This window comes from Anoplophora glabripennis, unplaced genomic scaffold (genome assembly GCF_000390285.2).
Source record: "Anoplophora glabripennis isolate ALB-LARVAE unplaced genomic scaffold, Agla_2.0 scaffold4, whole genome shotgun sequence".
NCBI lineage: Eukaryota > Metazoa > Arthropoda > Insecta > Coleoptera > Cerambycidae > Anoplophora > Anoplophora glabripennis.
Window position 1 is genome coordinate 1,632,073 of NW_019416568.1, and position 26,037 is coordinate 1,658,109.

Genomic DNA, 26,037 nt, shown 5'->3' on the forward strand with positions numbered 1-26,037 from the left:
CAAAAGCAACTTTTGATTATTTTAAATAACGAATCAAATGGTATAGAAAAAAATAGTTATAACGTTTTTATTAAAAATTTAAAAATTCTTGATTTCTCTGAAAAGGTATGATTTTTTTAAATTTTTCGTATCATCCCTTAATTTCTAGCCCTCCTAACTATAAAAAATTTAAAAAAATCGCAAATAGAAAAATATTAAAAATTAAAAAATTTTTGATTTCTCTGAAAAGGTATGATTTTTTAAAATTTCTCATATCATCCCTTAACTATGAGAAATTTTTAAAAAATCAGAAAAATATTAAAAATAAAAAAAAATTTTTGATTTCTCGAAAAAGGTGATTTATTAAAATTTCTCATATCATCCCTTAACTTCTAGCCTTCCTAACTATAAGAAATTTAAAAAAAATCACAAAAAAAAATATTAAAAATTAAAAAATTTTTGATTTCCCTGAAAAGGTAAGATTTTTTAAAATTTCTCTTATCATCCCTTACCTTCTAGCCTCCCTAACTATGAGAAAAATTAAAAAATCACAAATAGAAAAATATAAAAAAAAAATTCCCTTCAGAAATTTCGAAAACAAGTTTCCATTATTTTAAATAATGAATCAAATTTGTATAGAAAAAAATAGTTTTAGTGTTGTTAAATCAATAAATGACAATTAAAAAATTAAAATTGTTATGACTTTTTTATTAAAAATTAAAAATTTTTCGATTTCTCTGAAAAGGTACGATTCTTTTAAATTTCTCATATCTTCCTTTAACTTCTAGCCTCCCTAACTCCGTTAATTCTAATTCTAGAAGAAAAAGTCAATAGATCATTTTTATATGATATTTATGATCTACAACTTTTGTAAGAAACTTTTTTCTAGCTCTTACCGCTTTTAAGTTGTCTTGAAAAAACACTTTATTATAGTTTTGTCCACCTCTGACCGAGGGTTGAAAAAAAATTGATCACTTATTGTTATTGTATACCTTAAATTAGTATACCAAAAAAAAAGGCAAAAAAGTTGACCAAAACTGCGAATCAAAGGCCCATTTAATTGGACTACTAACCATTTCCACCAACTTTTGGTTAGGCAATGAATAGGTAAGGTTTGCTTAACGGGGGAACGAGCAAGATCCTGAAATGGTTTCCAAAAATTTAAATTTTTAAGTGGTGAATGAAAGGCACTTGCAACAGCTCAAGTTTTAGAAATGTTTTCTTGCGGATGTCCTGATTCCCAGAAATTTGGACACAAGTTAAGAATAAAGGTTTGGCAGAAATCAAAACGGTTCTGAGACATAAGTTCGTTCCCTAGCGTTAAGAAATCCCTAAATCGGTGGAAATGAGCCTTAAGGGTCTAAAAGCTCGATATAATAAAGGCTTCGAGCATATACTCCTAGAGGCAGCCTTCAGTGCTGAGAAAGCGCGACTGGTATGCGAGAGAGAAAGGAGAATAAAAAAACATTCTCTCTCTCTCGCTCCGCGAGCTGGATTGGTCGGTGCGTGCTCCCCTCCATACCAATGACTGTCCTGCTCCTAAGCCCCGACCAATCAGCTCGCGAAGCGAGAGAGATAGCATGTCCTGTTATTCTCCTTTCTCTCTCGCACACCAGTCGCTCTTTCTCAGCACTGAAGGCTGCCTCTAGGAGTATATGCTCGAAGGATAAAGGTAGTCCTTAATTATAGGTTTCAGTTATGATTACAAACTAAAAAAACAACAAATATAACGTAATACCTAGCTTTTTTTCAATTTTGAGATCTAAAACTAAAAATAAAGTTGTGTCATTCGATGGTCATGTTTTTTTTGTGTTATTTTGTAACTTTTGAGACCACACCATTTGTAAGACGCCCGCGTGAATGTCCTCAATTTAGAAGTATGTAAATCATTTTTTTTTTGAAGAGATGATAACCGACTCATCCATTGTAGAGCTTTATTTCCTTGAGACATCCACCAAACCCTGAATACCGAAGACAAGCTAAATAGGAGAATGTTAAGAAATATAATTCGATCTTTTCAAAAAGATTTGGTAATTGCACATATCGGACATTTTATTGCAGAGAATTCTTCTTCACTTGCCATTTCTGTTAAAATGAGAGGTACAAAAAATAAAGTTTTACGCCTAAGAATTTTTCTGTATTAGAAAAGTTTCCAGATGTTGTGTGTATTTGTAGTCAGACGGTTTTGGATATAAAACAAATGTGATGGAAAATCATAACAGAATTTTTTTACTCACCTCACATTGAACTAGGAGCAACTTAAGGTATTTCTGGGCATTTCAGTGTTTAGTTGTTCCTGAAACTTATAATATTAAAAAAAAAATGAATAAAGAAGTCCAATAAGTTTCCAAGTCTGTAGATCTCTGCATTCCTAGAAATGGCAAGTAACCGTTCAAACTAAATAAGTACAAATTATAAGTATTCCGAAAAGAGATGTTAGAGAATTTAAAAAAAAAAACTTGCGAAATTTACAAATATACAAACAATAGTAATTCACTAAAGAAGAACTATTAATAATAACAAACAGTATATAACTTTTAAAAAAATACATTCATATTTTTAACATCCCAAGTTATAAAAATAAATTAACATATTCTTAATTGATAATAACAGTCATATCATGATTAAAATCAAAACAATTAACCTAAGATGAAGCCTAAATGTAAATTATACATAAATAGTTAACATCGTTCAGCGTACCCAGTGGATTTTATCGACATGTTTAACTAATTTCAGTTTAAGGAAATCTAGTATAAAATCCACTGCTGGAACGACATTTTTGCATTGTTATATCACAATTCACAATATTTAAAGTAGTGGATCGGTGTTCTTTATGGTGTTGTTATTGTCTAGGCTGTTAACAGTTTTGTAGTCAGGATGGAACAAGTCCATGCTGCTTCTCCTCCTACGTTTGTAGATGCACGTGACGATAACGATGATAAAGACAACACATGCGAAGACCAACAGGACTAAGATCGGTATGGCAACATTCCAATAACCTGCAAGATGAGGCTTTTGTAAATTGCAACGTAAAAGATTGATGAAAGGAAGTAATGGTGAATGCGATATTTCTATAGAACCTTATGGGATTTGGTGTGATGAAATCTTTGATACACTTAATAGCCGTAGTTTTCTTTTGAAAATGGCGCATTTATTTAGCAATCGCGAATATTATGATTCTTTTTGTGGGGATATGTGAAACGTGTTGTCTACGGAATCAATCTATATCGACCAACTGTGACATCGTATTACCGTGGCAATGTTGCAACGCGTGCGAGCGAATTGGATACGTCGCGCTGAAGCTTGTGTGCAAGCAAATGTTGGGCACATTGAACATCTTCTATGAAAATCAGTGGTTCTCAAAAGGTGGCTACTTGCAATGTTGAGGTAAATCAGATTTTAAAATTACAGTTTACTCAAAGAAATCCGTGTATTTACCTCATTTTGACATAACGGACATGCGGCTAAAATATTTGACATAAGTTCATTAACACTGTGTTATTGAATCATTTCCAGTTTCAATTATAAAACCATTAAGTTAAAAAATTTCACTTATTTTGAAAAATAAAAGTTCAAAAACATGTATTGTATCAAACTACACACCTAAATCTTTACATCAATTAGGTCCTGATAATACATCATTGCCAATAATATAATTGGGAGCAACCATGAACGAATATGGCTAAGTTTCACCTGCAGACATTTACAATCATCCAAGGAAGATATAGGTACTTGAAAAAAATGTTTCAGTTTTCTACATAAAACAGTCTACAGCAGTTAATTGCATCGCTAATAAGACTAGTAAATAAAATGAACAGCAGGGGGACAAGGGTTGAACCCTGAGGTACTCCAGAAGTTTTTAAAAAATTAGATTACATTTATCAATTTTTGCAATAGTTTTTTTCAAAAATTATAATTTTAAAATACTATTTTTTCTTAATTTTATCTGTATTTAATAAAAAAAATAATTTCCAAATAATTTTTTTTTTTAATTCGTTTAAAAAAAATTACTCAGGTCAACATTTGATCTAAGAATAATCACCGGACCTGACCAGGGTACTTATAGGTTTTTTGGATCGCTGATTCCGAATCCGAGGTTGGCTAAGCTCCATCACGTCCGGTTCAAGGTCATTTGAAGGTCAAATGGCCAAAAATGGTCTAAAAAATCTAAAAAAATTCATACGTATGTTTTTGGGGTAGCCGAGTTCAAAACCGCTGCAAATTTAACAATTCAAAGACATCTAAAGGTCGTATCAAGGTTATTTGGAGGTCAAATCGAGAAAGTCGGTCTAAAAAATCTGAAATCTTATATCTCGAGAACCAATAAACGGAATTTAACTTTTTTTTTTATAGAAGCGTCTTTCCGAGTACTTTAAAATTATAATTTTTGAAAAAAACTAAATTGCAAATTAATAAATGAAATATAATTGTTTAAAAATAAAAAAAAGTGTTAACTTTAAAAATTTACTGTGGCCGTCCTAATCAACCGATTTCAACTTTTCAAAAACCTTTTGAAAGGTTGAGCGGTTTTTTCTATGTGAAAAAATTTTCAATTGTCTAGATGCTTTATTTGAGGCTGTGCAGCATTTTGAACTTTCGAAAATTTTTTCTCAACATTTTTTTAAAAAAATTATTTTGCAAAACTATTGAACCGATTTTAATGAAATATGGTGTGTTGTTTTATTATACTCTAAAGTTTTTTTCACCAAAATTATAATGCCCTCAGAGGAATTAAAATATTTTTTTAAATTGATCCAAAAAACTTAGATTAGAAGTGGGATATTTCGACAGATCCGCTCTGCTCTATTAGCTAATTTCAAGATGACAATTTGAGACGACAATGATAGATTTTTGTTTAACTCACCTGCCTCCGTATCAGTTGGAACAACCGATGGTTCCGTGGTTGTAGAAGTTACCAAAATTTCCTTGAAGAACTTGGCGTTTGCATCGCCATTACCAGACGAACTAGTGTTGATAACTTCTACAAGAAGGGGAGTAACAGGAGTTGAAGTCGAGGTCGTACTCGTAGAGGTTCGTTGGTGCATATAATCCTCTACTATCGCTATTAAGTCTTTCATTGTAATGTTGTACTTCAGCAATATGTTCTGTGTTACTTTAACACTGTTGCACTTGCATATTTCGCAGCCTTTCTTGTTAATTTTAAAACCGTTGGTGCAAGTTCTGTTGCAATTCGCCAACGGTTGGCAGTCGTCCTTTTTGTGGATGGGTTCCTTCTCGCAGAAATCGGTAGAGCACTCTTCTACGCCATTGAGGCAAGTGCAGTAGGTGCAACCGTCTTTTTCCGTCCAGGTATCTAAATGCTGGTAAACAGCGTCGTCTTTGAAGCACGACTGCGTCTCGTTCTTTTGGATCTGGCTCTCCTTAACCTCGCAGAAGTGGGATATGCATTTCTCCTCGCCATTCATGCATGTGCAGTAAGTGCACCCGTCTTCTTTGATCCACTTATCCAGGTGTTTGTATATCTTGTGATCTTCCACGCAGGACAACGACTTTTCCTCGATAATTTTGGAACACAGAGACAAGCCGTTTTGACATTTACATTTCTGTTCGTCTACGGTTAACCATTCTTCTCCGTTTTGGTATACCATGTCCTCAACGCGGCACCCGTCGACCTCGTCGAGCCCTTTGCATTCGTACAAGTCGCAACAGTTGCCGGGAAATCCCAAACCGTATTTTTTTACTACGGCGATTCTGTTGTTGCCGCACTCCTTCTTGCAGGGTAGGCAAACGCAGTGATCGTCCAGGTCCTCGGTTTCCAGCTGGGTGGATTCGCTGTCCGAGGGACACGGCTTGCATATGGTTTTCTTGCAGCACCCGTCGTCTATTGTGACGGCAACTGACTTTTTGTCGCACAAGGGTGGTAGCTCGCATTGCAGGGGATTGCAAACACATACTCCTTTTACCTGAAGCAAAAATTTTATGTGCAACCCTTAGATAAAACTGTAAATTATTTTGTAACTCACCAAATGCTTTTCCTCATCGACGCAGTGGCACTGGTTCTTGGAATTGAGGACGGCTTCGGGGGCGCAGGGACATTTTCCGTCGATGAGGGTGTCGTTCCTGCAATCTACGCAATCGTAGATGGGGCAGCAGGAGCCCGGGACGTCGCTGGCATTCACCACGACGCTCAAAGCGGACAGGCAGGGAGGCTGAACACAGCTTTCTGGATCGCAAATGCACTCGTCGTCGTTCAATACGCTGTCGGGTGGGCAAGCCTCGATAGATGGCGCTGCCTGTATCGCTGAAATAGATGAAAACAGTAAATATAGGTTTTAAACAAAGGGAGTAAAATTTTTTTAAGACGAATTATTTTTGTTTATGTCATAGCCTTATACAGGGTGTCTCACGGTGACGGGCCATTAGAATTATTTCATAGACTACTTTGAATTTTGAAAATTTGGGATACCAGGTTTTAGGGTATGCCCTTCTCAACTAAAATAATGGCGTCTACGTACCACTTCCGGTTGTACCTGAAGTCGCCATCAACTTGCTTATTTTAAATGGAACGCCCTATATATTATTGCAATTTTATAGGTAATCTCTTCTAGTTTTTAAGTTATCTACTATTTTTTGTGTAATCACCTAAAATCATGTAATTAATAAATAATACTAATAGGCCGCCACTGTGAGACACGCTGTATAAAAGTTGCACTTGCTGAAACAACTACGTAGCGACACTATAAAGCAGAACTTTTTTTATCTCTGGAAATAAATGTGGATGGAAGTTAGCCAATATCTGGCTGCAGATTATGTAAATAATAGTCAGGAATAAAAAATTATTAAAAAAATTTCGATTTTTATAACTTAGTGGGGTTGTACGAGATTAGACATGTGAGGCGCCGGCGCCGTCGAGTTTACATTAATTTGTGCGGGCCCGGTGGGCATCCGGAAAGGCTTGCAGTCCGTTGCAGAACAAAAACTGACCAGTGTTCCTGCAACTGCAGAGCCCTTTGACTACGTCCCTGCTAGATTACAACTGACAGCCACATAATAGCGTCCGCTGCCGAGCTTGCCACCCCGGGGATGTATAAATAGTAAATTAAGACTGCCGCAGGAGCTGCCCACACATACAAACAGCAAACACGGCTGAGATGTACAAAGAGGGCCGGGATTACCATTTCAGCTTCAGCGGAGACTTCGTGGCTTCAGTTCGTGACAAGTTCTACTTGAAATGATGACGGCAGGAAGGTTACGTTTTAGGTATATCTAATTATGAATAGTATGCCTGACAGAAGTTTGGTTTTAAGTACCTACAGTGTATTTTATTTTTTCAGCTGAAGAGGCAGGAACCTTAAGAAAAATTTTTATATCTCTATATCCACTATTAATGTTGTGGGTACACATGTTCGCAAGTGACCCATGTTAAAGCATTACGTCAAGAGCGCCAGCAGGACACCGCCAGCGTTCCAAGAAGGGTCTACTGGCGCCGACGACCAGATGCGTACCCATATACCTACGACCGACTCCACACACACAAGGACTCTCCAGCAAACAGTCGTCCCGTCAACACGTCTTTTTCTATACAACTTAGTTTTCAATAAGATACTTTATTATTACCGTTGAGAGAGTGTTTTATTCTTGCTGTACAGCGAAAGCAGCCCTCAATATTAACAAATCGAAGACGAGTAGTGCTTGATTCACAATGGTGGGTGCCTGTAGGCTGCAAATTGGCGGGGGCCTATTCTAAAAAAAAATATCCTATTTGGTAGCCCCTCCCTCCAAATTTTTACATATGAAAGTACACCTTCCAAATCAAATTTTTACGTTCCTCATACCTCAAACAGCAAAGAAAAAATAGTGTCCTTAAAAAATATTGCTCGTGACAAACTTTTTTTTTTGCTGAATATGTATAGAATAAAATATTGAAAATTTTGAGAGATTTCAGCACTAAAAATGAAATACTTTTGATTTTCTAAGGTATATCTTTTTTATAGCTGTCAATAAAAGTTTTGATGCAAGCAACGTATGAACTTTTTTGTATAAAATATTTATCCAGCGCATAAATTGAAGTCTTTTTGTCACCTTTTTAATAAAGTTATTGTGGAGGCTTTTATAATGAGTATAACTCTTTGAAAAAAAAAATACTTCAAATTTAAAAAGTTTTAAAATTTTAGCCAGAAAATGAAATTTTCAAGAGAATTTGACATATGAATTACACAGGTCAACAAGAGTCAAGAAGCAGACACACTAATATGCATTCCCGAAGGATTTTGGTGCGCTGAATCCGAATCTGGCAGCAGAACTGCTCTATCACGTCAGGTTTTTGAGATATCCTAACCTAAAAGTGCAAAAAACACCGTTTCGTCATATTTGAAGTTATGTAGTAATTTATTTATTTATTTATTTATTTATTTATTAATTTAATTTAAATAAAAATACATATAATTTAAACGTACAGTACAAGGCTCCCTCTTTCGAATGCCGTTGAGTTTGCTCAAATATCTTTTTTTTTCGTTGAGATATCACATGTTGAAATTGCTAAGTTTCAGTTTCTTAATATGCGAAAATCTACTACGGAAGGTGTTTTTTGGCTTTAGTGTAGTATTGCTTATATGTATCTTTCGTGTTTTTCTTTCTTTGACTTGTGTAAACATTTTAATGTGTAGACACCAATAAATGATTTGATTTGATGACGAAACGTTACATAAAAAAATTGATTGTGCCATTCGATAGAGGGCAAAAAGTGGCCATGAGAAAGTGTTCTTCTTTTTCCAGTATCAGCTCAAACAAGGCTGAAATGAAACAAAAACGGATTTCCAAAATTTCGATTTTTTTTCAAATATTTCGAAAACTAATCATGTTAGCCTTGATTTTTTAGAGGCATAATGTTGGTCCCCTGATTACGCAACCTTGCCCCCATTTAAGCTACTTCGTATCTCTTACCATTTCCGAGATCCCTGTAGTAAGAAGCGAATTTGTAACAGCCCGTATAGCATATTAAAACTTTTATAACAGATCTATATGTAAATAGTTGTATTAATAGAATAATTCGTCTTCTAATGATTATATTTCCGTTTTAACGAGTAAAATGCGACTTACAATGGTCGTCACTGCTCGGTCCCGGTTACAATCGTGAATTTGCAACACTCCGCTGTGCATCGGCTATTACGTTTCTTCTAGTTGGATGAGATCATACAGTATACACATATATTTTCTGGGATACATGAGCATACCACGTTGTGTGAAGTGAAAACTTATCTAAGTACATAATAGCCTTATGGTGTGTAATTGTTTTGTTTTGTCCAAATGTTAAAAAGTATTATCTTGCAAAAATATAAGAGAAACAATTTCTTATAAAATCGTTTGATTTGTTTCTTGCATTGGTTATTTTCCTATTTACGCATCATGGATTTCTGTTTTTTGTTTTTTCTTCAATCAAATACAGTTGTACTTCATTACTGCCAGTATTTTCCTTTTACAAACTTGCGCATCCCAATTCGTTGTTGCGAAAAACTGGAACAGAATTGCATGTCGCTCTTATAGAAAATACACGTATCATTTGTATTTCATCCGGCAAGCATTTTACAAAGCAAGGAACATGAAAGGAAACATTTCATGCTGCGCTAGCTCCGCTCTTAATACAAGTTCCTAGTTTTGGGATATTCCTTTGTCGGATTCGGATGAAAAAATTAAACAGAATAATACAATTTAGAATAAATTCCAACTTTACGGAATATATCAGACGGAAACTACTTGCGCTTCTCCTCCCCTTCTTAATACAGGCGAATAACTAAAGCTAGAATTTAAATGCCATTATATTTGCACAAACAAAGGGTTCCGTTGGCGGATCAAAAAAGAATAACCTAAGAGCTTATCCTTACAGTTCCGCACAAAGGAACATGAACATTATTAATTTATTTTAAAAGTAAAGAAGTAAAAATATTACTTCCTAAAAATAAACTACGTCTTAAGAAAGCAGTAAAGAAACTAGCCGAGAAATGGCGGAGAAATATGTTAATTATATATCATGGATACCATTAATCATTGTTTGCTGTGCTCAAGCCTAGGAATAAGAAAAGTTCAGAAAGGTCCAACTTACACAAAGACACCAAAATCACTCCGATCGTACCAACCCTGCGCTCAGCGGTCGGTTCCGAACATTGTTAGTTGTTACACTTTGAAAGTTTATACTCCCCTATACACATACATATGTTCCTAACATTATTCTAATTTTCTGACGTTCTCGGGCTTTCTAGTTTCATGGAAGCTTTACAGGCGAGTACTTTTTTAATAATTCACAACTGAAGTTGAAGGCAGAATGCCTCTGAATCGTACATTAGACTGCATTTCATCCAATGCACCCAAGACGGCCCTATTTATCAATGCCAGAAAATAATAACCTCGCTGAATACAAAATCCGCAATGCAAGAGATCCGCTCCTCACGCTCCACGAGACGTTATTTACCTCAGAATCCCGACTTACGTTCATTGCAGCTCCGGCGATACGGCGCGGATGTAAACAGTGAGGATTTGCAATGAAATACAAGAGTAATAAAAGTCGCCGGTAGTCGTGCGCCTTACGGACTTCGATTCTATTAAGAAGGATAGCCGTTGAAAGTAAGTCCGGGAGATTTATGACCGTTTCATTTCGGCGTGGTTCTTTCCAGGGGACGGAAGGTTATTGAAAAATATTAAGCACGGGTGAAAAGGAAAAAATGGTCCAATCGTACACTGTTATTACGAAGATCGCGTCATAAATAAAAGATTGTCGGGACGAAATAGATTCTTTTCGATGCAGGATGTTTCAAAATATATATTTCAAAATCATAAACTTTTGGTTCTACATCAGTCCATGGCTGGGGATGTCTGGATTTACAATTTATCTGTTTCTAACTTAACATCTCTTTATAATACATGTAGCTACGATTATTCAGGAGTGGGATTGCCATTGATGGATGTAAGATGTTACTTCTGTTGTTGTTTATTCTGAGAAAAATTACCCTCTAAAGTTTATTGCAACAACGCACTTAACACCTTTTGTTATATCTAGCTCATTTTTTAATTAAACTCTAACACTAAATTCAAGGCTCTTGCTTAGGTGAATTACATAATAGCAATACACCTGATATAATACAACAGTAGGGCGCTAGTCGGGCAAAACATTTCATTTGATTTAAGGTAATTTCAGGATTTTCTGTCCTGGGATTAAAATATAAGTGCATTGCAGTTTATTTATTTCAATGTTTGGTGACAACAGGGGGTCAATGTGCCTTCATTGTTAAATTGTCTGATACTATGAAGAAAAATATACACGAAGAAAGAAGATGAGATAATACAAGTGTGACCCCCATCTACAGTTATTCCCTTTTTGTCAATTTAAGTAAAATTAGATTAAATGTTAACTGAGTACGTCAGGTAATTTAATGGGGTCATTTAGTAAATTTTCAAAAACGTTATTTTGTATACACAAAGTATTGCTCATGATGAGGCGATCCTGAAAATTTCATCTCAATCCGTTGAGCGGTTTTCAAACTGTATGATTTTTAAAATGCGAAAATTTGTCTCAGCCCGGACAATGCAATGACGTCACCGCATGGGACGGTCAGTCGGCTTGGTTGAAACTTACCAGGCAATTAAGCTCGATTACCCGACTGACTGACAACACATGGGGCATCGGTTTCCCATGCGGTGACGTCACGCGCTGGTTCAGCGGATTCTTGTTGGATGACTTGTAGGCGATATAAAATTCAAATTTTTTGCAGAGAACCTTAAAACTCCAATATCTTTCCGTTGAGCAAATAAAAAATTTGCTGAATGAGCCCATTCAATAAAGTAGTTGCAAATACCCAAATTATTTAGGAGGGTCACCAGGATGGTGTAAAATGTGTAGTTAATTTCGATACCAAATAAATCGTCCCCAAAGGATGTCAAATAAGGGGCGAGTAGGCTCTAAATTTTATTTACAGCCGGACTGGTAATTCAGAACGATCTATCACTAAAAATGAGACACAAGGGTGATGTCAGTGGCTGAATAAGAAATGGTTAAATTTCGGGAAATGGGGTGCCCTTTGAAGAATATCTGGGTCATTGAAACCGTTAGTTACGCATTCTATGTTTCTTTATTTGTAAGAGTAAATCGACGAAAATAAATTAGAGTTTATTTTTATTAATGAGGAATTTTTATATAAAGAAAATACAGGTTTATTAATTTATTTCTTTTGTTCTTATTTTAAACGACCGGGCCACAAGTTACAGTTTTGTAGACAGGAGGGGATGGTTTATTATTACTACAGCAACAATTTATGTTTGATAATAATTTCCTTGAGCGAATATACCAAGTTTTACTAAGAAAATCTTATTCAGGTTATAGCCGAGTCAATACGAGGGCCCTAAATTTATCCGGATATAATTAGGTAAATCCCCGGAAACGTTCGGAATCGGTACAAATGAACCGGAACTAAATTTTTAGGCATCAGCTTCCGGGACGTTTAAAGAAATCCTCGCCGGGAATATCCTAGACTTAAAATCAAGGACCCGATTAGTTTTAATTAAAAAGGATAAGGGAATTTCGAAGCGCATTGGTTAATTTCTTGACCGGCGGTCAAAGATTAAAGGGCCTCAATTTATAAATAGTCTGACAGCCGACTGCGACTGAGATAAAGCTTCGTTCATTTGTCTCTGACTGCGATCGGAATAAGACGTGACAAGTTCCGATGTAACCGCTGAGCGCAGATTCGGAATAAATGAACTGCTCAATAATGCAGTCCTGATCTGTATTAACTTCGATTTTATTTATGTATACGAGGTAATAAGTTCGTAAACCCATATCTTGATTTTTAACTGGACTGGTTTACATTTTATTTTTAATTTTGGGCAGACTGCCTGAGTTCTGAGTGAATGTAACATATTTATTGACGTAAAAAGTGTACCCGCCAGAAATGTCCTGATTAACTTATCCGCACTCGACCAAGGTCGACGTTCGATCGCGCTCAGTGGTGGCTCCGCAGATTTGTCAGGGTTGATCTTCGCACCTGTGTGGATCTTTACTTACCGCAGCTTTTCGACCAATCGGTGGTTCTTCTTCTGGATTCTGCTATTTACCACTGCTGGCGGGTGTGTGCGGTGGTTGTTGAGAAGTTTCTTTGGATGTTGGGGTATTCGATTGGAAGATTCGATAAAATCACTAATTTTCTTATTGCATAGTCCTCGATGATTCGATTTGTTGTCGGCTTCGAGGTTTACAAACGTCGTTTGAATGAGAAAGAGTATGTAAAAATTCCTGAACATCTTAAAAATATTTCTATGGTAGTCATCCATTTGTCCAACGTTCACTTTAAACGGAAATGAATTTCACCAGACTTAATTTTGATATCGTATTTTAATTACGAATATATATCTATACATCTGTACATATATACATCTTATATAATATACTTTTGATGGTTTATAAGCTAAATAATGAATAAAATAAAGATTTGCACATTTATGCTATAAATTATATATTAAATACCTATAAAATGTGTTAATGATGCATCAGTTTGTTATTTTGCAATAATCACTCTATTTGGAGACACATTAAATGATAAATAGCGCCCTAGGGTGTTATAAATATCTATAACGCCCCATAGCAAATTTAAAAGACATAATCGTGGAAATAAATCAAATTAGAAATTACAATAATATTTATTAATTGTTAAACAAATAAATGTCATATTAACTATAACTAAAAAAATTTTGGGTGTTATAGGATAATAACGCACTTGGTGGGCGGTACTTTTTTAGATATTTAATTATAATTTTTTACATGCTTGTTTTCATACTGCAATTTGAAATCTGGCAAACTGTAGCAACCATCGAACGGAACTAATTTCAGTTACAATAATTATGGAAATGATATTCAAAAACCTCAAATTACATTTGGTAGGAACAGAATTGTTATAATTTCAATTGTGGATGGTAGTATGCTGTTTTCAGTTGTGTAACTATTTTAATGATGATTTTGTTTAATGAAATATGTAGGTTACGAATATAACTTTTACTTTAATTGAAACTAAAAAAAAACAAGCTTTATTCAAAAGTTAAGTACAATTTTGATTTCATCTTTCATTTTTCACCTTTAATGCAAAATATCTAAGTATCGAAAAATTATGAATTGAAAAGCCTCAAAAAATAATGCAGTTTTGTTCGCAATTGTGCCCTAATTCAATTCCATTCTCTGAGAGGCTGTTTAGTATGAAACGAATTTGATTTGCCCTGCAGCAGAACACAGGCGATACAGCAGTATGTGCTGTTGTATTTTAAAATAACAGTTTCCAACACAATGATTTATACATGATTTTTAAGTACTTTATTCCACTTTATTTTCCAAACTGCGAAATAAATGGGTTTTCTTTTCTAGTTCGAGTAATAAATAGTGCGCGCAGTTTTACCTAGCTTCCAGAAAATCCAGAGTGACTTTTCATGTACTCAAATTTATTTCGGAATCAGCACAAAAGGCGTTCTTAACTCAGGCGCGCCGTTCCTTGCGGATGAGATTTGGGGTATAATTAAAGAATGCAATCAACTTGAAAGGGTGTTCAGTGTACATGTAGACTAAGGCGGATCTGTTTTGAGGTGGATGTGAGAGGGGGCAAGTAATTTTTTTCTGGATTACCTTCAGTACAACTTACATAATAAAAGTGTAGATTCCTAGATCTGGGCGAGGTCCGGAACATTTTCAAAATTGCAAAATTGTAAAAAATTTAAAATATACCTATTTTATGTGTTTTGGAAGAATATTGAAAGGGAAAAAAGTTTTAGAATTGAATTTTGCACAATAGGTAGTCGGTAAAAAATGTTTAAATTTATTACCAATGTTGCAAAATGGCAATAATTATATATATAATTTAAAGTTTTTTTACCAAAATTAGAATGCCCTCGGAGCAATTGAAATATTATAAAAAACTTATCCAAAAAAACTTAATTATTTTGTCTTTTTCATCAATTATTGCTATTTTGTAATATCGGTAATAAATTTAAACATTTTGTACTTACAGTATATTGTGCAAAATTCAATTCTAAAACTTTTTTCTTCTTCAATATTCTTCCAAAATGCATACGTTCCAAGATATTCCATATCTTTTTAACCGTTGAAAATATTGAAAAACTAATTCTTGGGCCCCTCTAGAAAATCGTCCGTAGATTCCAGCAAACCAAACCGCATCTTTCTAGGTCGTGAAATAAAAAAGTTACGGGCTGTTCGACAATTTAAAAAAGTCACGTGACTTAAAACGTGATCTAACAAAACCCTCCATATCTTTTTAACCGCTGAAAATATTGAAAAACTAACTCCTGGGTCCCTCTAGAAAATCGTTCGTAGATTCCAGCAAACCAAACCGCATCTTTCTTAGGTCGAGAAATAAAAAAGTTACGGGCTGTTCGCCAATTAAAAAAGTCACGTGACTTAAAACGTGATCTAACAAAGCCCCTCCATATCTTTTTAACCGTTGAAAATATTGAAAAACTAACTCCTGGGTCCCTCTAGAAAATCGATCGTAGATTCCAGCAAATCAAACCGCATTTTTCTGGGACGAGAAATAAGAAAGATACGGGCTGTTCGCCAATTCAAAAAAGTCACGTGACTTAAAACGTGATCTAACAAAGCCCCTCCAAAAAACTCAGATAAAATAGGTATCTTTTTTAATTTTTTAAACATTTTTGCAATTTTGAAAATGTTCCGGACCTCGCCCAGATCTAGGGATCTACACTTTTATTATGTGAGTTGTACCTACTGAAGGTATTCCAGCAAAAATTGGATTGCCCCCTCTTCTATCCAAGAAGTGGGATATTTCGACAGATCTGCCCTGGTCTAATGATGGAAAGGACATCTATCATCTTTACTGGGAAATATACGTTCACGAGTACATATTTAGGTAAAAAAATGGGTACGCTTGTGTGAGAGTCCTAATAAATATTAGCTTCGATATTTTAATCTATTAAATTATTTATCGTGATTCACTCGTCTTGCTCATCTGTATGTCCATTTCTACAAACGCGGAAACCACAAGCGTGTTAAGATTCTTAACTTCCAATAACAATTCGATCGCGGCGCATTCTATTAAGGCCAAATTAATTTGTTTTACCGCGGCAATAGATGCCCCACGTAGATTGTTGGGATTTCAGGGGAGAGCCTTTGTTAGAATTATCCCGAGTATTAGATAACGTTTTCTATCTTGTTAATAAAAGCCGAGACGTGAGCAGATTGCCTGCAAATTTAAATTTTAAACTAATTTCAGATTATCGCGCCGTAGGCGGCGGGGCATGTCGGCCTATTGCGCTAATTCAGCGCCGTCTTGTCGATTACGAGGATTCGCGGATTTAGCTTCTAATATGGAACGGACGATTGCAACTAATAAATGAAAGTTTATCCTTTCCAGGACCGGGGAAGGCTTGTGTTTATTAAAATTTATGGGTAATCGCTGTTCGAGATTTACGGTACCATTAAGGCCGTTATTAACCTAATGAAACACCCAATTGTTCACTTTAATATTAAATTCTGGCTAACGGATGTATTGCACGACAACGGTGAAATTTCCCATACTTGTATAGTTTATTCCAGCCCTTGCAAACAGGGCAATGCTAATGGGAATAAGGTTTAAGTCTCACTGTCCTGGCATTATTTGACATACAGTTCAAAGTGGAGAAAGCGAAGGCCTCTGATTAAAAAAAAGGAAAAACGTTCTTGTGAAAATATGCCCGCAAATGCTTTGTTTCTGAGATACATGGTGTTAATGTTTTCCGATACCAAACTGCAGCAATGGAACAAATTAATGAAATTGTCACAAAACGTCAATTGCACATATAGATCAAGGCGGATCTGTTTTGATGTGGATGTGAGAGGGGGCAAGTAATTTTTTTCTGGATTACCTTTAGTACAACTCGCATAATAAAAGTGTAGATCCCTAGATCTGGGCGAGGTCCGGAACATTTTCAAAATTGTAAAAATGTTTATAAAATTTAAAAAAATACCTATTTTATCTGGGTTTTTTGGAGGGACTTTGTTAGTCACGTGACTTTTTTATATTGGCGAACAGTTCGTAACTTTCTTATTTCTCGTCCTAGAAAAATGCGGTTTGATTTGCTGGAATCTACGATCGATTTTCTAGAGGGACCCAGGAGTTAGTTTTTCAATATTTTCAGCGGTTAAAAAAATATGGAGGGGCTTTGTTAGATCACGTTTTAAGTCACGTGGCTTTTTTAAATTGGCGAACAGCCCGTACCTTTTTTATTTCTCGACCCAGAAAGATGCGGTTTGGTTTGCTGGAATCTACGGACGATTTTTTAGAGAGACCCAGGAGTTAGTTTTTCAATATTTTCAGCGGTTAAAAAGATATGGAGGGGCTTTGTTAGATCACGTTTTAAGTCACGTGACTTTTTTACTTATATCTTGGAATCTATGGATTTTGGAAGCATATTGAAGAGGAAAAAAGTTTTAGAATTGAATTTTGCACAATATCCTGAAAGTTAAAAAAGTTTAAATTTATTGCTGTTGTTGCAAAATAGAATTGATGAAAAAAAGGCAAAAAATCTAGTCTTTTGGATATTTTTTTTAAAATGTTTTGATTGCTGTGAGGGCATTCTAATTTTGGTAAAAAAAAACTTTATAGTATGTATAATAAAATAGTACACCAAATTTCATTAAAATCGGTTTTATAGTTCTCACAAAATAATTTTTTGAAAAAAATTTTTCGTATTTTCAAAATGTTGCACAGTGTTAAATAAAGGACCTAATATTTGAAAATTTTTTCACATAGAAAAGACCGCTCAAGCTTTCAAATGGTGTTTCAAAAAATTATTTTGCGAAAACTATAGAACAGATTTTAATGAAATTTGGTGTGTTGTTTTATTATACTCTAAAGTTTTTTTTACCAAAATTAGAATGCTCTCGGAGAAATTAAAATATTTAAAAAAAATTATCCAAAAAACTTGATTATTTTGCCTTTCTTTTCCATCAATTATTGCTATTTTGCAACATCAGTAATAAATTTAAACATTTTTAACTTACAGTATATTGTATATTCAAAATTCAATTCTAAAACTTTGTTTCCTCTGCAATATTCTTCCAAAATCCATAGATTCCAGGATATAAGTAAAAAACTCAGAAGTGGGTTAGTTCGACAGATCCGCCCTGGTCTAATAATACATAAGCCTGCCTTTAGAGTTGTTTTTATTAAAATTTAGAGCCTTATAAAACGATTAAAGCTAATGGAACACGCAGTTGCCTAGTTAACTTCAACTAATCGATGAATTGTACATTATCGACAAAATTTTACAGAAATGTTAATGGAGGGTAATTTATCTTAAGAATATTATTACAATACCATTCCAAGCTGTCGAATCAAAGGTCATTTGTAACACTTAGAAAGATTAACAATAGATTTAGGCACGATACCAACAAAGTTTTTTTTCTTTTCTCAAAACAATACACTGTACTGTACTGTACTTTTTTCAAGAACATCTTCGTAATGAGATTTTTAACTGCTGTTTTCGAAAAAAAGACTAGACAAGAGATAGAAACCTTGCCGTAGTCAGGAATCGAATTCTGATGAAGAAATTAACGAATTTATTAAAAAACAAGAATCGCTCATTTAGCTTCTTCCTAAAATTTATTCGTTTTTATACAATAGTGACATTTCGGTAATTCAAATTTCCACCATTCTTCTACCCCAATGAATAATACCTCCCTTATTATACAAATAGTTACGACTCCATATCAGATATCCATCATTCTTTTTGAAATCAGATATACAGGGTGATTCACAACTTATCTAAAAAAATTTGAGAATAGAAGCGGCATGAAAAATGAAGTCACTAAAATTTTGTAAAATCCTTATAGTTTCCGAGAAAAAAAAAATATTGAAGTTATAGTATTTTCAACCTTTACTTAGCTGGACAACTGCGTTATTCGCAATACGCGTGGCGACTCCGAATGTTGAAATCCTATTTTACAATCGTCGTTGCGATAGTGTTTGCAACAGTTTTTTAGTAGTTAATGTCACAAATGGCTTGCGTGTACTATAGCAAGTCGGAGTTGATGGATATCGTTTTAATTTGTGATGAAGCATGGCAACATTTGAATTATGGTGAAGCATTTGTGTTATGGTGAAGCTTTCCACGGGGCAGAAATTCTTTAAATTTTTTGTGTTTGTAAAAGTACATCCATAAACTTTTACGTTATTATTCAGTTTGGTCGACGTTTTCCTTGATTATTCATCTTCCACGGGCTTATTGGATAATGGCTAATTTGCAAATAGATAAGATTTCATTTGTTTTTTGTAACAGGGTTGACTCGAGGGTGTCATATTGTACAGTTAACAGCGTCATAAATGAGAAAAGTTTGAAATTAGGCTGAACCTTGTTTACGAATTTTGCATGAACTGTTTCCTTTGTTAATATACTTTCTTTCGAAGATGTAAATAGAGGTTACTGTAGGTATTATACGATTTTGTTACCCAAGAATTTTTTTTATTTATCCAGTTCAATTTCTAACTAATACCAACGTAAACGTATTAGGAAAACTGATTTGAACCTGCTTTAAGGTTCAGTAGCCGGTTGTTTTCTTTGTGTTAATTTCCGGATACATTGCATGCGTGCCATGTATTTCTATATAATTTATGGGATGTTTTAAGATAGTTATTTGTCTATTAATCATTTATTAATAGCTCTGCATAGTCTGTTTAGTAAAAGGATCATATCTTAAAAAAATAACACTATTTCTTTGGATATTTACGATAGGTTATGTAGGCGGGAACCAGATTTAAAATTGGAATAGTACAAATACAGGGTGGTCCCCTAAAAATATATCTTAAATCATAAACGTTTTTCATTTCAAAGAAAACAGTGAGCTTTAATTAACTACGGTTTCCAAATTAGTTAATGTTGTGTGACATATGCCACCTCCTCTTAATTTTTTATCCGTACTTATTTTCTCATAGCAGCCTACCGAGACCGTACCTGTTTTGGCGGGGAACTGAGATGAAATGCAATTTAATTTTTCAATGCCACTGTCACTCGTTCGTAAGAGTTATGGATGCGGCGTTATTGCCACATTTCGATAGGTGACCGTAAATCAAGTTGAAACTGCAAACCATAAAATGAAATTTTTAATTCGGACCGGTGCGCGGTGCCTCAAATGTGCCTCAAACCGCAATATGCAAAAAGCAATATTAATTAAAGTTAAACCAGTGTATAGTATTTAAAAAAATGTGTTACGATTTTAATTTTTAGATGTTAAAAGAAAAATAAATCATCAATTTTGATTAACCTAACAGAAATAAAATAATTGAATTTTTTTGTAATCACTTATTTATAATAAAGTAAAACTTAAACAGCACAACAGAAATGTTCAGCAACTTCGTACCTAATATATGATTACATTTAAGGTCATGATAAAGAGAGTTGCTCGATTCTATGGTTACTGTTAAGGTCCTTCCTCTGTTCAAGTGTGTGGGCTTCATTATCCTTATTCCCCTCGCATTTTTCACTTTTAATGTGCTCGTCTTAGTTCTTACAGCAACAAATTTTTTATTCGAGCCGCACAGATGCTACTCGAAAAATAATTCTCATTATTTTGATTGGCGCTATATATTTCCTTCCGAAATAATGACGACACAGGGTGGGCGGTTGAAACTTACGGAAAATGAGGCTTAAATTGAAAAAAAAAGGTTTATATTTTAAGCGTACTTTTTCAGGGTATGGGCTACAAAGTGTGAAGTTATAGTCTAGTAAAACACTAAAAATATTTAATTATTTCTTTTTAGTAAAAAAATTATCATTACTTACGTTTTCAGAGTGGTATGTCTTATTTTAGACACGATATTCTGAGGGACTTACCTGTAAAAAAAAGAATGCAAGGTAAAATGGGTTGTGGTTGTGATATAGTCTACAAAGTACCCGCAGGGTAGTTGCTTTTCAAAAGATTGTTAATTAATTTAAATAACATAACAGACACGAGAATAGTTTGAAAAATAGGTACAACTATGATGAATATAATTAGTACAGTATAACAATTTTCTTCATAGAAACAACTGAGGAATCGCCACCTTTAATAACGAAACCACCCGTGTGTTCCATTCTAAGAACACAAATTACATTCGGTGTTTGCAGAAATAGTCAGAAATTGAATATGTACTTATCACTGTATCTGTACATCTCTATATGGTTTACGCTTTCCAGAATCGAGTCTAATCAGTTTTGCGTTAGACTGAACACTTACAGTACACGAATGTTACGCAAAACACACGGCAACATTCACGTTTAACCAAGTGAAAACCTGTAACGGCAAAAGGAAACATTCCAATGCGGAAATCAAAGGGTTCGTTTCACGGCAATCGGTGGGTGTGCAGGCGCTTGGTAACGAGGCTCGCTTCACCTAAGATAATTGACATGTTTATTATGACATGTGCTAATTTGAGCAGTGTAACATGGCAATTACATGAGATCACCCCTTAACGGAGCTAGTACGGCCCAGTGAAGCCGATGTAATACTTCCCACCTGTTCAAAATACAGGGTGTTAGCGGTAAGAGTGGCATCGGTCCAGCATGTGAAAGCTTGGAGTAAAGCAAAGTGTTGTACAGTTTTTTTTAAGTAAAGTACGAAACTGAAGCATTAGATAGAAAAATGTCATTTCAAACAAAAAGTTTATTTTTTCTAATAAACTTTTATTATTACTTTTAAAAATTATAAGCAATATCGCCTTAAAGAGTCGCAAAGGAAGTACATCCCATTTGGCACCACGTGTCCCAAATTTTATTTAAATTTCTTGTATCTTCATAGCAGGCCCATACTATCGAGTGTTTGAGACACCCCGTATACCACGTACTCCGCAATGTAGTGAAGTTGCGCGAAATACTTTTAAAATTCAACTGGTGAAGTTTGTTATGGCATTGCTATAAAAAACTAGCTGAACTAAATTCTCATTTGTAGCAAAACAATTCCGTTTGCAGTGTTTGACTAGTAAAACGCAATTAAATGGAACTGGAAATCTGCTTTCCGCCCTATTACTAGACTTTGTTTCCGGTTTATATCGATATAGAGGGATTACCGGGGGTGGTGGGAAGTGATCTACATATCCGGATTAATTCCTCTGATCGTTATTAAATATCCTTCAATAATTTCCTATAAGGTTGAATAACTAAAGGTAACAGGGATTTTAAATTATAAAATCGTTACTTCCGCCCCAGAAAATTGATTCCAAACACTTGGTTTAGGGAAGGGAGCAAATTTGAATACGAATAAATAGTAACACAAATTATTTTCTCACATAATTATTACCGAAATATTACGTATAATATTCTTTTATGTTTTTTTTAGGTTTTCTTTTATAATTAGCGATATTTAGAAAATATGTTTTCTCTATGTAGTAAATTAGTATAAATAAAGTTTGTTTAGACAACCATTGTTCCATTTTCATCGTGCATTAAGTTATTTATGGTACTAGTGTGTTACGGTATATACAGTGTAGGAAAGTACCGATGGTCTATCAGAAGTTACGTGAGAGCGATAAAGTAAGCCATAGAAATCCATGTGATAGACAAGGATGGCTATAATGAAGGCGTCTAATAGTNCATTTGGCACCACGTGTCCCAAATTTTATTTAAATTTCTTGTATCTTCACAGCAGGCCCATACTATCGAGTGTTTGAGACACCCCGTATACCACGTACTCCACAATGTAGTGAAGTTGCGCGAAATACTTCTGCTCGTTATTAAATATCCTTCAATAATTTCCTATAAGGTTGAATAACTAAAGGTAACAGGGATTTTAAATTATAAAATCGTTACTTTCGCTCCAGGAAACTGATTCCAAACACTTAGTTTAGGGAAGGGAGCAAATGAATACGAATAAATGGTAACGCAAAATATTTTCTCACATAATTATTACCGAAATATTACGTATAATATTCTTTTATGTTTTTTTAGGTTTTCATTTATAATTAGCGATATATTGAAAATATGTTTCCTCTATGTAGTAAATTATTATAAATAAAGTTTGTTTAGACAAACACTGTTCCATTTTCATCGTGCATTAAGTTATTTATGGTACTAGTGTGTTACGGTATATATAAGTCACTTTCGCTGGGAAATGTTTATCTGAACTTTTAAAAAAGCTAATGCGGCTACTTCATCATTCCGGAGAAATCAAAATCTGTATACAACAAAGAACTGAAGGAATTTCAAGACTAGAAAATCAAAGAAGGGGTGAAAGGCGTAAATGAAGATGTCTTGCTGGCTTATTTTTTCAATTTAAGTGATAAATTAGCACCATCCACATTGTGGACTAAATATTCCATGTTGAAGTCAACTTTGAGAGTTTACATGAACATTGAAATTTCTAAATTCGGAAGACTAGTGGCATTTCTAAAGTCTAAACACAAACATTTTCAACCAAAAAAATCCAAAGTCATCCAATTTTTGCGTGAAGCCCTAGACGAAGATCATCTTATGAATAAGGAATGTTCCACTGAATAGTTTAACTGAGATATTTATTAAATTTGTTGTTTTTAGGTTGTTGGGAGGAATTGATCCATCTAAGCATAGACAACATAGAGGACAAAGGGCAGTATATCCACATCATGATTTCTAATACTAAAACGAACAAACCTAGAAGCTTCTCTGTGTTAAATGAAGGATTTTGTGTTAATCCAATTGAATTCATTAGAAAATAGTCTAAGCTAAGGCCTCAAAATGTGCAGCATAAAAGGTTCTTTTGCAATTTTCAAAAGGGAAAACGCCACGGTGGATGGAACTCATCTACTCCATAAGCTTTCTGAACTAGTGAATTTGGAGGTCGATGATGAGAACAATAAATCAACTTAATACTGAGTACTAAATCATTACAAGAATCCTTTAGAAAAGTAGTGTTAGCCAAGAGCAAAACGTGATAAGTTTCAGGCAGCGGATGTCAGTTTCGGAGTTAGATTCTCCGAGACTTAAAATGTCGAGACCGCCGTGTATCTCAGGTCCTGTGAGCATATAAATTGCATTACTCAACAAGATACGATCTTGTCGAGATTATCTTTTAAACGTACTTCAAAAGATAAATGTACCATAGCATGCCATCAAGCAAATTCTAACGTGGTTTGGGTTACGGGTTGCGAAATTGGTAATATGAAAGCCAGACGTGCAAAAAAAACGAAATTTTTGCGTATATTAGGCTCCAAAACGGGCGTGAAAATGAACACATTTTTACAATTCAGTTATTTAGACAGGGCAATCCGCTGCTGCAAATATCTGAAACGTATTCGTCATCATGAATAGGCAGATAATTTATTTATTTATTTAAAATTATACAGCCCTGTGGTAGTTTAAAATTATAAAGCAGGATAAAAAACAGGAAATAATTGTACCTAAAGTATCTTTAGGTGAAATCACGGGTTGGTACATTATTAGCAAAAACTTATTAACTTGTAATAAGATCCAAGAATTTATTATTTAAATTTAAAATGTTTCCTAGACCCAGAAAGTTCGAAAAATTCGCAAATACTAACAAAAAATTTATATTTCTATTGAAATTGAAATTGAAAACTTTTTTTACAACCCGCTAATAAAACCTATCCTATGGGTTCAAATCAGAAGTACTATCAATCCATTAGTTTTTTTTAAATACAGTTAAGTTTGAAGTTGATTTGATATTAAGTTCAAAACGTTTTTAAACGCTAAAAAGCCCAGGACCACTGCAGGAATAGCACACAACGGCATATCGGCTTTACTAAAAAGTGAACACCGTGGAACACCGTTGTTTATTCTCACGTTTTGTAAATAAAATTTGTGCCCATTGTGATTTTTATGATCCCGCCGTGGTCGGTGCATGACGCCATCCATGCAAATATTTGCAGATGCATCACGATGCTGCGTGCTGTTTTTCACAAGTCCGCAAGAACCCGAGAGAGTATTACTCCGACTACACGAAGGTCTTATACGTATGTCTGATTGCAAGATGGAAACACGGTTATACTCTAGCTATAATAATTCATTTACGGGTATTTATATGACCGCTGGGAAATTTTATAGTAACGTAAGTGAATCCTCTATGGTAGCTTTAATAAAACCAGGTCAGAGATGCGCTTGCTTCTATAAGAATTGGTTATTTGGATGAACTAAAACATCCTTCTAATCTATTATTTTCTTTGATGAGTAGAAGTCGGTGATTATGTCGTTCTCAAAATTTTCCGGTACCTCGAGAGTTGTCGTTAGTGATACTAGTCAGCCTTTATGCTTTTGATTGGCGCCATCTTGTTTTAATAGTTATTGTACAATCTGTAGGTGGTATACTGTTTATATAAAGTTAACGCGTATGGACAAGGTAATCGTCAACAATTGGTACATCGAGCAAGTAGTATCAGCGACCCGAAACAGATGGATGACGAACTACATCATCTGTGATCTGAGGAAGTAGATTAGATTGAACGAGCCGTCAGAATGTCATCTAAGGACGATGAAAAAGAGTATCCAAGCAAAGACCTGATAAGGAAGTACAAACAAGGTGGGCCACATCTTGAGGTCATAGGAATATTCTTTCTCAAGACCAGCCGCAAGAACGATCTACTTCAACCTCGGTGTGTGCAGCATTAGACAAATGAGAAGACACGTTAGTACGAGAGTGTCACTTGAAGAATACAATGTAGAACAATCAGCAGTTTCATAGCACAGGGGGCAGATATAGGACGTGCGACAGATCTAACTAACACCAGAATTCTGGTCAGAGAGACAGAGAGAGAAGAGACTCTTCAACTCAACGGTGAGACAAAGACCAATCAACTGGAACACCTTGAACCAGTGTTCACAGCAAATACAAAAACCAGTTAGACGACTTAATCTCCACTTAATAAGGAGGCACATTTGAAGGAAAAGAATTGTAATTTATTTCGACAACGCAGCGGCAATCAATTCGTTCCAAATCAAATCGAGGCTAACAAAGGGTTGTTTATAGTTTTTTAAGGTTACGAAATAATGACGATAACTCTCAAGCATTGTGCTAGCTAATTGCATTAAAACATTTGTACTGGAAAAAGTAAACAATAAGAGCCAAAATGATCTTCCTTCCTTAAAATTTAAAAG

General features: G+C 34.7%; 1 protein-coding gene across 1 annotated transcript; it reads right to left on the bottom strand.

The window, feature by feature from the left end:
* Positions 1–830: 830 nt before the first annotated feature.
* Positions 831–24,363, bottom strand: LOC108917331 (cysteine-rich motor neuron 1 protein-like). The gene is made up of 4 exons (XM_023454958.1): positions 24,327–24,363; positions 5,964–6,241; positions 4,844–5,903; positions 831–2,978 (listed from the first exon to the last, which is right to left on the bottom strand). Exons 1-4 carry the CDS (start codon positions 24,361–24,363, stop codon positions 2,788–2,790), a joined length of 1,566 nt encoding a protein of 521 aa, XP_023310726.1. The 3' UTR covers positions 831–2,787.
* Between the last annotated feature and the right edge of the window lie 1,674 nt (positions 24,364–26,037).